The sequence below is a fragment of the Cupressus sempervirens genome, chromosome 4, assembly GCF_028749045.1.
Source record: "Cupressus sempervirens isolate cs-2001-9-10 chromosome 4, ASM2874904v1, whole genome shotgun sequence".
Lineage (NCBI taxonomy): Eukaryota > Viridiplantae > Streptophyta > Pinopsida > Cupressales > Cupressaceae > Cupressus > Cupressus sempervirens.
In genome coordinates, this window is record NC_143121.1 from 481,057,305 (window position 1) to 481,071,177 (window position 13,873).

A 13,873-nucleotide genomic window follows, 5' to 3' on the forward strand; every position below is an offset into this window, starting at 1 on the left:
TATTGTGTCAAACAGTTGGCATGTAACCCAGGTCTGAAACTTTGATACTATTGCTAGTAAATTCAACTCTAGAAAACGCAGACATGTGTTAAAAGGAACTTGCAAATAATGTTAAAGTATCAGGAATAATAGTCCTGAATTTATACTATCCTTCAACAGCAGATCACATACACAATTTATCTAACTAAATCATGAAGGAGTAACCTATGGATGAAGACCTATGGATGAAGTCCAATGTATTCAATTTGGTTTACATTACTACCCAAGTATAAAAGCACAAACAAATAATAAAAGGGAACCTAGTAACAATTGCAGTTGGTTGGGTGTCTAAGGTTTGCATTAAAGCCTTCAGTTTTGGTAGTGCCAACACCCAAACACTCTCACATCCACATAGCTCAGACTTAGTGTAATGTCCTTGGCCCGTGACCTCCCTGCAAATGAAAATGTGGCTTTCGTAATCAATTTGGCTATTGTTCTCAATGTCCACTCCTATCTGCTATCGTTGCACTTAAGGTGACTTGTGTGAAGTGTACCAATGGTAAAACTTGAAGTGCTTGTCTGTTGCTGCTCACTATCACATGCAAAGCTATTGTCGTCTCAATGTTAGGAGAACATAGACAAAGAAGGCCTTGGATAATATGGAACTTGACTCACGCAAAGCCTGCCAACACTATCTCAGGTAGTATGACAGTCCATTCTATTTGTTGTCCAAACTCCAAATGACCAGACAATGTCATACGTGCCACTGTTCTATACTGAGCTCACACACAAAATTCTTTTTGTCGTGAGCTCCCACTTCCTGTAAACCTCTGCTTCAATTCGAAACTTAACGTTGAAAGTGCACTATGAGCACTAGGTTTGCGTCCAACCCCATTATTTTCCTCAAGGGGTTTTGTCTTTAGGAAATATCTAGTCGCATTTAAGCAACCTTTAGGATTTGTAAAATAACATATATTTGTGGTCTCAATCCTAATGTAGCTCCATGCTTTTATAACCTTGATATAAGGGAAGACACAAAAAACTAGGAAATGTGGGATTAAAAGCCAATCTCGTCTTTTAGTCACCTAAGTTACTTTATAACTTAATAACATTAAAATATTTAAGTAAATCACTTAATTCACTTGAACTTTAATATCTCTTGAAATACTTATCTGATTGCAATGTCGTCTGAAAAAAGAATCTCTCCTCATAATTCCTCATGTGACCAAATACACTTCCTAAAAATAGAAAGGTTAATCTCTATTACCCTTGACTTACTATACATAGTATGGCAAATGGAGTCCAAATGACATCGAACAAAGGCCAAATCCATAACTCGCTAAATGTTGGAGATGAATCAGTGCTTAGAAGACCCTCTAACCATCCTCATTAGCCTACAAGGATCCAATATTAGGCTAATCCCTAAAATTCTAATGCTAGCAACCAATGGGGACATTACAGGTAACAAATGCTAGTCATAGATTCAGATTTTGAAACAAAAGGTAATTTCTACCGTCACCAAAAATTGGGAATCTTTCACCTTTCTTTTCATGCTTCTTTATGTCTTTCACAACTACTTGTTTCACATTGGACTTTATGAGAGTTAGTTTCTAAATTGAGCATTAAGAATCTTGGCTACCAGTGGAATACTAGTTGCTCTCTATACATTTTGTTGATGTTCACATGTGAGGTCGAATGCTTATGAAACTGTTTAAACAAAATCTTTTTCTCTTTGTTATTTATAGGGCAGCCATTAAAAAAACAAAATGAAGAGCTTCTCTTAACTTGTTAAAGTATCTCATGCCAAAGGCATGAGATTGGTGCGATCATGCATGCATTAAAGCGACAAATTATTGTACCCATGTAATATTTTGCTCTTATCAAAATTCACAGTCAAGACGACTGACATTTTGAACTCAGCCTTGTTTTGTTGGGGAAAGGGCCCAAATGCCACCCATGTTCCAATAACCATTTTCAAATACATGTTAATAAGAAGTCCACTAAAAAATTTCATATGTACCAATAGTTACCCACTTGTATATCCAGTAGCTAAAAAAGGAGTGTTTAATTCAAGGAGTTGTGTAACTTTATTGGTAGCCACAGTGCACAATTACTAGGGTATTCATACATATTCATTAACATTTGTTTGATCACTGTGTATTAGATCAATTATGCCAATTTTGAGGGTAGACGATGTGAATAGTTATCAGGGGAATAGAAAATATGTATTAGACATTGGCGCCTTTGAACACTTTGTGAAGATGACAAACAGTATTCAAAGTGATGATGACCTAAATACATTAGCTTTAAATTTATATTTCAGTAATCCTTCTATGACAGTGGCAACCTAAATGTTTCTGAGAGTTGCAACCTGACTTGAAGCGACAATCTTCCTTCAAAAATGCTGCTAACTTCTTCAAACTGTGGGCTGATTCTCCCCCAGTCTTCTAAGAAGTGCTTCAACAAATCTCCTCCACTACAATCAACTTTCAACTCTTTTTCAAGTAGTTCAGCAAACAAAATCAATCTCTCTGATAACCTTGACTCTCATTATCTACTTTCCAGTTGCTAAATGAACACCAGATTCACCAGGAAGCTGGTCAAACCTATTAACAAGAATGATCTTTTGAATTCGCAGCTCTAAATTCTCCTGTTAACTGGTGTAATCCTGGACTACAATGCTTATAGTTATAATGATTTCAAAAGATCCTTATCAATGTATTGACAGAATCCAACTTTACCCAAGATAATTCACAATTGGAGCACCCTTTGTCTTCTCTAGTAAGACACAAATAAGCCTCAAAACTTTTATGCACAAAAAAGCATTACAGAATATTGTAAAATTACAAAGAAGTTTAAGATATTCAAGCCTTTAAATCTCAGTTTCAGATTATATTTTCACCATCTGCCAATCACATTCTACCTCACTAACTGCATATGCTGCAGGAAAGGAAAAGACTTGAGAACAAAAACTTAGAAATGGGAAAGATAGAAAGGCGGATTATTAAGCATCACTGAAAACCCCTAGCTCTCATATATTGGTAACACAACATATAGAGTCTGACACCGACCCAGTGCTGGACGGTTGGAAGGAGAAGTGTAGCTTCAAATGCAAGCCCTGGTAAATAGTGGCAGTAACTCTAACTGCCCTAAGGCAGGGAAATTCCTTGTCACATAAGAAACTGTCGGAGTAGCTGCCCGAGGGGCTTAACTAATGACCCATTCCCAACTAGAGGAATTGGATCAGTAATCTTGAACTCAAAACGATTCCTGACTAGAGGAAGTGTTAGTAGTTGCCCGATTCCCGTTCTTAACAAGATGATTTTTTTTTTTTGGCATATTAGTTTTCATTTTGCAGCTTGTACAGCACTTCAATGGAAGGTTTTGTGGGATGTTGTGGGGCATATTCTATATGTAACTCTATCCTTTCCCCTCCTCCCCAAGCCGGGACGACGATCTGGCAAGCAAAGATAGTTAGGCTTACTATCAACATGACTTGTCACATAGCAGGCTAGTTCCTCACCTGGAAATTATGCATTAGACAAGGCTATTCTAACTCACTCATCGAAACATACTGCATTGTTCCCACCTATTAACCAAATGGTGAGGGAGCAGGACCTGAGCCTGCATCAGACCTCTTGATACTACCCATGCCACATATTATACAGCCTGGTGAAGAAAGTGCAGAGAATTTGGCACCACATAAATCACAAGCATCATGCCCTATCGTAGGCAAGCGACCAAGAGTTGCTGCACAAAACTGTGATGCATCTTCTGCCGGATCAATGGATTTGTCAGTTAGACCTCTTTGCATGCATACACTTATTAAGCTTCTAAGTTCATCCTGTTTGTTGGGAGGGGCCTTCGAGAGGAGAAGGTCAAGCATGGATTTCGCAAATGCATAGTTCTGCACATCCATGTTTCTTTTTATAGCAGTTCGAATGCAACTTATTCGGTGCTTAGCAAGAAGAGGCAAAGTACCAAGATGGCGAGAAAGCCTGGCCATTTCCTCCTTTGCACTGACAGTGCTAGGCCCTTGAACCCGTTGTAGACGAACAATTTCCTGCACACTCCAGCATTCTATTTTAGGAACATTTCGCGGGAGATGTTACATTTACAAATAAATAGATTCGACTCTAGTGATATGAAATTTTGGTTCACTACCTGAAGTATTAAAACAGCAATCTTGTACTGTGCACAAATAGTAGCTTGAGCCTTAATGTCACGCCCAAGTGACTGATCTTTTGCCAATGCTAGGAAAGCTTCATCCATACAGGACATGGCATCTGAAAGTTGGTTCTGTTCAAGATGAGCAACCCCAGCTTTAAAGCACTCTGATGCTGCAGCTCCACGAGGCACCTGAAAGAATGGAAGGTGATGTTTCTCTTTCTCATCAATCAAGTACAAATGCCAAAAAATGGGACAACAAAATCATGTGAATTCTGACAAGCCCAGGAAGTGAAGATAAATAAGCAAACTAGTTGGACTGTCAAAAAGTTAAAAAAAGCAATTGATCGTAAACTCTTGACCAAAACATACTGACATCTTAAAAGTATTTTTACAGCACCTTACCTGGCCTGGCCTTACAACTATAGGTGGTGAACCAGGACGACCATGAGTTTTGTTGACACCTGCCCCAGGACCAGATACTTGGGTCTCAATGGTATTCTTACTTTCAAGTTCCAAAACAGATGTTTCAATATTACCAAGATTAGGAGCTGCTGATGAAGGGGGTACACCACCATCAGGAAGGCCCACAAATTGCAGAGGTCTGCCAGCCATGTACAAACTAGAAGCCATGCTAGTAGACTCTGGAATTTGAGGAGGTACACCACCCCCAGGAAGACCAACATCAACAGGCAGCCCTTGATTATTAGGAGCCATTCTATTGCTGGGTGTACCATGAAATATTTGATTTTGAGACTGATGGTATGCCGCAACAGAAGGTAAAGATGCTGCAGCTTGAAAGGAAGATATTGTGTTCTGAAAGAAATCCTCTGGAATCGGTCCAGCAGAAACTCCCATGCCCATCATCATTGGTTGTGGTTCTGACATTGCTCCAGTTAATATCCCATTTTGAGGCCCTGATATCGAAGGTGGGGCTAAAACAATAGAAAGATCTTGAGATCCGCCAGAAGATAATCTTGTTCTACTTCCAGGGGCTGGTAAAGCATCCCCAAGCTTAAACTGCTTGGTAGCCTCCTTAACTTTGTTGACATCAACAGTTCCTGTGATAGGTTTGTCTTGAATTTTAAAACGAATTGTTTTTCTTTTTGATGCTGCCTCATCTTCCTCACTACTACTGTCATCAGCTCCATATAGAGATTTCTTAAATTCCTCTGCAGCTTTTGCTTGCTCATCTTTAGCAGTGTCTCCTTCAAAGGCCTTTGAGAGGCTATATGAACCACTAGTAGAAGTTCGTTTTGCACTTGCTTCATCAGGTCTGCTTGACTGGCTTAGATCCGAATTAAATAAAACCAGATTTGAGTCCTCGGACTTTCTTTCATTACTCATACCTGCCTTAAATGTCTCTCGTAAACTGTCATCTTTGACATCAATGACAGTGCCCCTGCCCTTTGTTGTTCCTAAGTACACTCCAATATTATCAGCAATAATAGATGGAATGGGCCCAGCAGATGTTCTCATGTATGGCATGACTTCTCCAGAGAGTTCCCATTGTGGTATATTCTTTGACTCAGGAGGAGTCTTGATCTCCCAGTTACCTCCTCCCCATTCCGGACCTTTTGGAACCATACTTTCTGCTGCAAAATTTGCGAAAATTCCTTCTGTCCATCCACTGGAGCGAACTCTCAAGATTCTTTCACACTGACGCCTCAGTTCAGATTCTGCATCAGTTTCTTCCAACTTCTGAGCAACACGTCGCAAGGAACTTGGGTTTAGATGGCAAATGAATAAGTCAAGCATGCTCTCATAATCAGAGACAACTTCAAATGTCTCCTTTGCACTGTCAAACTGACCATATCTGCACTTTCAATGAGGTTAATTAAAACTGATTATACTATGAAACAAATAAACCAAAATGAGGCTGATTTTTTCCCAAATCTAGATATATTAAATGACCAAAATGTTTCTGCATTATGGAAGTACAGAATCCAAACCTACTTGATACATGCTTGCCCTAGTTGCCTGAAACGCTGGAACAGACGAGAAGTTGAAGGACACTCTGGGTAATCCCTTGAACGCAAGAACTCATCCTTTAATATAGATAAAGCCATCATAAAACGGTGTGCTTTAACTGCATAGTTGCAGCGCAGAACCTGAGTTTCAAAAACATATAGCACATGAACAAGGATAAAAAAATGTATATGCTGTCAAAATAAAACGACTTCCTGCTAAAACAGTTTCATTTAGGCATGTCACCTGCGTGAACTGGGGACCAGATTGTGCCAAGGCCACGGCAAGGTCTCCACAAACAGGAGGACCATTTGCAAGGACTTCAACCGACCTTGGAGTAAGTCTAAGACTGTCAAACCTTCAACAAAATAACATGAAAAGTCATAAACTGAAAACGATATTTATTTCAAATGCAAATGGGACATGGCATAAAATTGGAACAGATGAAAAAACCAAGTATATGAAAGGTGCATAGATATGAACTTTCCATCCAATAAGTGAAAAATGCAGCATATCATAAAGGACAAACATTTAATCTTGAGCAAAAGATGTAGCTAACAAACAATTAAAAAGCTAGAATGAGATGTAGACTAAGACCAACAACTACAAAGATTATCTGCATAGTTACTGAAAGTAGGTACCAGAAATTCTTTCCAACTCCATGTTTTCCATGGAAGAAAGCTTTTTCATCTAACCTGGATGTTAGCTGGTATAATATTTCAGAAAGATCAAGCTTTGGCTCAAACTTTTGTTGCATTGTAGCCCATCCAATCAGAAGAGGTTCAAGAAGTCCTACAAGGCAAGTTTTAATCTCCACTGCTTGCTTCTGTCGAGGATTTGCCTCCATTGCGCATGCCAGCAGTACACGGTCATTCAATGCACCCACCAGAGCTGTACAAAAAAAGGCAATTTTAAGAAAATATCCAGAGGTGAATGAAATTTCAAACAGAAATAACTATGGCAAAACATTTAATCAAATAAACAATAAGAAATCACAATCCAGGATAACTCTCTATAACTAATTGTATTTATTGGATATGTCACTTCTCAAGAGCACTCACCTGCATATGGTGTGTTGATTGTAATAATAGACCGTGCTATCCCATCCCATCCGAGAATCCCAATTGCTGTTGCAGTGGAAAAAAGAAGTGCAGGACCAACCCACAACAATGATCTAAAGTAGGAAGATGTTAAGGATTGTTTTAAAGCAATGTAATGCAAGGAATTATCAAATATGTGCCCTTCAAGCAAGCACATGATATGAATATTAGCAAATAGAAATTGAAACGTTGCTTTCACGAACACAATCACTTCAGGATATTGAAGGAAAGCCCTTATCAAAGGTAGTTGAACTGCATGCTATTATCTCCAAATTGACAGAGGTTATCATTATTCTTCTTGTTGTTAAGATGCCTGCTACTTGACCCGTTTGAGTTTCCTGCCACTGAACCTGAGAGAGAAAATCCACTATTTATTAGCTTCAAAGTAATGCCAATTTGTTTGTAAGCAACAAGGCAGGTTCCGAGCCTATTGTATCTACAATATTTTGTTTTCAAATGTCCAGGTAAACAGAGCCTCTGGAGTACTACTTTATCAAAATAGCAACCATACAATCCCATTAGTTATAAAATTCATACACAATTTAATTTTGAATATGATAAAAAGCACTCGAACAAGTAACTATGGATTTTAATTTTCATCACATGCAGTCATGAATTTTTCACTGAATTTTTGACCCTGCGATGTTTGAGAATTGTAAAATTCCCTTCACTTACATCTGATAGTTGAAGGCTTGAAGCACAGAGGTTGTTGCAATAAGTAAGATACAAATACTTGAAGTTTCTACTTCATTTACCTTGATAAATTAGGATATAAAGCTTGGCATCAACATTAAGGTAGGGAATTCAACCATCCAATTTTTTTTGGAATTGTAAACAGTTTCTTTCAGAAGGTGAATCGTGGATAGCAGTTCCTTAGTAATCGGGTCACTAAAAACAGAGATCATTATTTTCAAAAGCTGCTTTCAAAGGGGAGAAGGAGATGTAAACTGGATCTCAAGGCCAGTCAAAGAGTATGACCATCTTTAAGTTTTCTAGTTTTACTTTTGGGTACTGCACAACTTGATGATTTTGGAGTGGCCCCTGCCCTGTGAAAAGAATTCCAATTAATGAAGTGAAAAGGGATTGAATCCCACTTGTAAAAAATTGTCAAAAAGCTCTGTTTATATGATATTTCTGATATCATTATGTTACAATCAATATATATATTTTGATGTTCTGGTTCTGACTAGATGTCATCACATTCTTAGAGATAGCTCTTATTAAAAAATTGGTAAAATTAATAGGTGAGATACAACAGATATATGGCTATGAACATACCAGTTGTTGCTTTCAAAGAAGATTGAAACTTGCCATTTAGTATGATTTATAGCCTTGTCGACCCTCTATTAAATTATTTATCTTGTAACTTTGAGTGTGTTAAAATAATTTTCTTTTGCAGGGAATATTGTTTGAACATGAGATATCATTTATAACAATGACAATATTTTTACTTCTTCTAGCCCAAAACTTGCTACAGAAGTGTGGTGGTGTTGGCTTCATGTCATGATCTCCTGCTTTGTGTTCTTCAGCTCCTGTTTCAGTGAGTTGCCCTTCCCTCACAGAGCTACTTGTACTCATTTCTAATGGTTAAGGGTTTAACTGGTTTAGGAATTGGCCTTCTTTGTTTCGCTTACACTTCTTTAGTGTTTAATAGTTACCTAAAAAGTTGTACTACAGACATTTTTGCCCTAGTATGTTTCTACAATATCTGGATGTCCTTTTCAAGTATCACAAACCTTATTTGGTCATTTGTAAAGTCACATGCGTTGGCAGACAATCCAGATAGAATGGATTTTAATTTTCTCCTTCGGGAATAAAAAAGTAAATCAACTATTCAGTGCCATCACTTTTACCGAAAGGCGCAAACACAAGGAAGCAAGCTCTTTGTATGTTTATTTTTAGAGTCTAATTGTTCACTTTCGTAACTTTCCTATTTATTTAGTGATATAGGATGTGTGGTTCCCCAGAAATAAAGAGAAGAAAATTATTCAATAAACTAGAACCATAATCAAGTTTCCATGTATCTTAGTAAGTTTGCAACTTTACTAATACTAAAAACTTAGTGATTTTATATAGATTCACCTGGATAACTGTCTCATTGGTTTTAAGCTTAATATGCTTTCCTGGTTCTGGATTGGTAGAAAGATATAGACCATTGTCTTTAGAAAGCCGGTAAGTGTCTGGGAACAACTTGGCAAATGCAACATGGCTTCCACAACAAGCATACAAAATCGTTGACTCTGTCAAGAGAAACCGTTACTATCTCAGAAACAGCCTTCCTTGGTTATCATTATAAATTACACATGACTATAGCTCACCTAAAGGTGTAGAAAATATCCGTTCAACCTTATTTTCAAAAATAAAATGCAATGGAGCTCGATCCTTGACAGCATTAGGTTCAGAAAATGAATTAGCATCTATTGCTCCATTATTTTCCACTCTCCCATCTGTATCTCCCACCATAGGATCCTTTATGCCCACATCCAGGAAAAGCAAGGTAAGTCCAGTCTGATCATCATCAAGAATAGCACATTGGTTTTCCATTGGGCCAATCAAAGCACCATCACAACCTGTATGAAATGCAAGTTTCACAACTTCAACTAAAACTAAAATACAACTCATTAAAATATTAATATAAATTAAAAACCAGTCACTTAAAATGCTAACGCTTTGCAAGTCTAAAATACAGACCTGTAGTAGTATTCACTTTTTCACTAACCAATTGCAAATCTATAAGGTCCTTATATAGAACCACCTCATTAGGTCCATCACGAACTTCAAAGAAAACAACAAAAAGATGCTGCTTTGCACTATATAGGATGCGTTTTGGATTCAATTCAGCCCCACCAACTGCCTGCAAATGAGAAATGAACTAAAGCAAGCTAAGATTTAAGGTCAGAAATTTTCATGAATATAACTGCCAAATATTCACTGATATAAACAGTTAGAACTTGGAATCCAAGCATTCAGTGGTCTATCATTGTCTTTCTGCATCCTAGCATTACCGTTGGAGAAAGTTTCTTATACATATTGTACTCTGCAGTGGATAGGTTATAAGCCATGAGGTTGCATCCATCCATAAAAAATGCCCTGACTGGATAGTGCAAAGTCCGATTCCCCTTGTTGAAAAAATTGAGATCCAAGTGGAAAGGCTGTAAAGAACAAGAATTAAATTATTCTCAAAGCCAAAAGCATCCAACTTACCAGACTTCAAAATCTTACTGAGAGGTTTAGCACAATCATAAAGTACCTGACATACAGGAATGTCCCTAAGTGGGTGGTTTTTATCTGCAATACTAAGAAGTGGCAACCATAATATTGGCTCATTTTTCACATGTCCCCCAATCAAATGCTGCATATGAAAGAAACAAAACATTTATTTTTCTGAGCTTAACTAATAGAGTATAATGTAGATTTCTACAATTTTGAACGAATTGGAAAAAGTTCTTGTGAAGGCTTAATCTGACAGGACACTTCACTCAAACAAGAAATATAAGTTTATTCATCAACATACGCTATGAAGAAATGCTTTCCGAGCAATATCTGAGGCCGTCAGCTGATTTTGACTGCAAATAATAGTACACAGAAATCAGTACAAACCAAATTTCTATATAAAGAATGAAGCCAGTTTTTGCAAAGAATATGAATTTACCAACAGATCTTTGTAATTTTCTCATAAAGAACAGTAAACCAGCAATCAAGACTTGTCCGCTTTCAAACAGACATAATTTGCCATGGCTCCAATTAAAACGACAATAGTAACTACATTAAGCTAGGAAACAAGTCAAGGCAAAGCAAGTAATGACTCACAAGTCAAAGGGAAGGCTATCTAGTCCTGACCAACTCAGTGTTATGACCCAAAATGACTAGTGAGAATTTGATGATATTAAGAAAGACCATCAAGTCTGAAGTGAAACACTGCCAATGTCTATGCAGATAAAGAGGTTCAGAACTGATTGCAGGCCAATTTGAAAAAAGCTGTTGACTTGGTGGTCAGCACCTCCTTGGAGATTGTTGACTTGGTGGTCAGCACCTCCCACGGGTCAGGTTAAATATTACATTTGCATTGGGCAATGAAAGTTCGAACTTTTTGGTGAAACGGAAAATGCTTCCAACAATTGGTATCAAAGCCTTGCGTCATGGGTTTGATTCTCCCTTCAGTTGGTGCTGAAGGATCAGTCGGTGCTGAGGGGTAGTTTCTTGACTCAGTGGTCAGCACCTCCTTCGAGATTGTTGACTTGGTGGTCAGCACCTCCCATGGGTCGGGCTAAATATGGCATTTGTATCGGGCATTGAAAGTCCCAGCTTTTAATGCAATGGCAAATGCTTCCAACAAAAGCTAGTAATTTTTTATCTTTTATTCTAGTTGAGGTTGTTTCATGCAGACAAGGACCTTAGGTATGGACTTTAGGCCAATTTCAAGTTTTCAAAGAGTTGAGTTAGTGTTCAATGGAGATATAAACCTTATCTTTACTTGATTGAAACTTGGGTGATCAGGAAAAATTGTTAATCGTTAAGGATAAGGATGAATAAAAAACTTGAACAGCAGGATGATGTTGGAAAAGACAGAGACAGGAAATCAGAAACAGAAACTTTACAGAATAAGCAGGGACATTTCTGCACTCTTTACCTTGAGTCTGCAGTTGTAGGGTTGAACCCACAGAGATGAACGGTACCTGTAGAAATGACCTCTGAGTGTTGGAAAACTCAAAACTAAAACTAAATGCATCATCCTTTCCACTTTGAGCTTCTGTGTTTTATTCTAGGACCTACTAGAATGCTCCCAAAGTACCGGAAATTATAAGTAGAGGTGGAGGGTGTGTGTTATGGCATGAGAAGATTGATTTGAGTGTTGTCAGAAAGAGAATCAGAGTAATTCAACTTTTCATAGTTTGCAGAGGCTTCCCAGAGTAGTAGACGAACAGCTTTTGTTGTACCCACTTCTTGTACATATTCTTTCCATTAATTGTATCGAAGATATTTGTTCTTGAGTTTCTGAGCTGACACAAGTATTTTTCAGCAGGATTTATTTCTTAATTTTTAGCATCTGTGCCTCTTCATCACTGTCATTTGTTGGAGCAAGAACAACAGTTTTGTTGGTAATAATTTCTACTTCTACTATTTTAAGAGTTTAAGAACCATTTTGGCATCAGAGCAGTTCTAATATTTGTGGATTGTGGAAGTGTATTTTTGAAAGCCCAAATGGAGTTGAATGCACAAGATAAATTTTAAATATATACAAATGGTCTGAAGAGAATCAACAATGGGTGGCCACGAACAAGAGCATATGTCAAGATAACACAAGGATGGCACAAGAACAATCTTCCATGGGTGACTTGGTGAGTGCTTTTTCGAAGAGCCATTTTTGGATAAAATTTGAAAAGGACAAAACTCCATTTATTCTAGAAACCAAAATAGAGAACAAAAATTTTAACAGGCAGATTAATGCAGATATGTTGGATTCGCAAATCAAACAAGTGGAACTGCATTTAGTTGTCTAAAGGTTAGCAAGGTAGAGAAGACCTTCCTTGCACACCTCAAAATGGAATGTCCAAGTCTTGTGCGGCAGTTAAAACATATAACTAATTGTGAAGGGACAAGTTTGGGTTCATCCAAGGTTTGCCCTAGGAACTTGAGGGGACCCTATATTACAATAATAGATAGTTTCTATTATCTATGTTTAGTATCTAATGGGTTATCTATGGTATTCTCCTGTATATATTATAAAATTTCTAATATTTAGTTTTTGTTTCTAGAATAGAATGTTTCTATTCTTTACGATTGTTTCCCAAGGAAACATCATTCAATCTCTTGGATAAATTGATCTCTTGATCACTGTTAATATCAAGCAAATATTTACCAATTACTTCACAATATGGTAGTAGAGCCTATACTCTAAAAAATTTCGAAAACAATTATAATTTCTTGGTTGAAATTTGCTTCCAAAACCTCTGGTTTGACTAGGGTTTTCTGCCAAAACAATACGCATCATTTTTTTTTGTGCAACTCCCGCAATTTTTTCCGATCTGCAAACTCACACCCTTCTATCTGCAACTAGCGCAACTAAATCCTCTAAAAATTGAGAGTTATTCTATGTTGTTCACGTGGAGGTTTGTTGGGCACCATTTCTCTGCAACTTATGCCCAGATTTTTCTGCCACTCACATCCAAATTTCTCTGAAAATCGCATTTGTTTTGAGGCCCGTTTTTTCCTCTTTTTTTTAGAAGTGGTCATTTTTTTCCCTATTTTGAGGCATCTACGTTCTTTACAAACGTCTAATGTTTATTCGCACCCAGATTCTGCAATTTTCTCTTCAACTCTGCCACTTTTCTAAGCTTTTCTGCAGCCAAGACCGTTTTTGTTCGAAACCCTAAATTTTTGTACTGGATCAAAACAAATACAATTACTTGATGGTTTTTTGAGATCTCAACTGGGTTGTCATCCATTTTTTCGAGTGCCTCGATTTTTGTGCCTTGACTTTTGAGCCAGCAGATCCAAAATCCGACAACATATTCCTTATGGGTTTTTTGAGCTCTCTTATGGGTACCTCTTCATTTTTTTGGGTCTTCAATTTTTTTCTCCTCGAAGTACGTGCCTTCATAGATTTTCACGCTTTTTCACTGAAAAATGTGCTATGGCATCTTTGACTAATATTTTGC

At 37.5% G+C, this 13,873-nt stretch overlaps 1 protein-coding gene across 1 annotated transcript in view; it reads right to left on the minus strand.

The window, feature by feature from the left end:
* Positions 1-2,772: 2,772 nt before the first annotated feature.
* LOC149562055 (uncharacterized) overlaps positions 2,773-13,873 on the minus strand; it is a 142,622-nt gene continuing 131,521 nt past the window's right edge. Inside the window, exons 11-24 of the mRNA XM_089825596.1 lie at positions 10,729-10,780; positions 10,465-10,566; positions 10,220-10,366; positions 9,906-10,068; positions 9,533-9,784; positions 9,297-9,454; positions 7,436-7,564; positions 7,176-7,293; positions 6,810-7,005; positions 6,361-6,472; positions 6,103-6,257; positions 4,552-5,962; positions 4,144-4,338; positions 2,773-4,042 (exon numbers count right to left, since the gene is read on the minus strand). Of these exons, the coding sequence (XP_089681722.1) occupies positions 3,572-4,042; positions 4,144-4,338; positions 4,552-5,962; positions 6,103-6,257; positions 6,361-6,472; positions 6,810-7,005; positions 7,176-7,293; positions 7,436-7,564; positions 9,297-9,454; positions 9,533-9,784; positions 9,906-10,068; positions 10,220-10,366; positions 10,465-10,566; positions 10,729-10,780 (3,661 nt within the window). The 3' untranslated portion in view covers positions 2,773-3,571. The remainder of the gene's footprint in view (positions 4,043-4,143; positions 4,339-4,551; positions 5,963-6,102; positions 6,258-6,360; positions 6,473-6,809; positions 7,006-7,175; positions 7,294-7,435; positions 7,565-9,296; positions 9,455-9,532; positions 9,785-9,905; positions 10,069-10,219; positions 10,367-10,464; positions 10,567-10,728; positions 10,781-13,873) is intronic.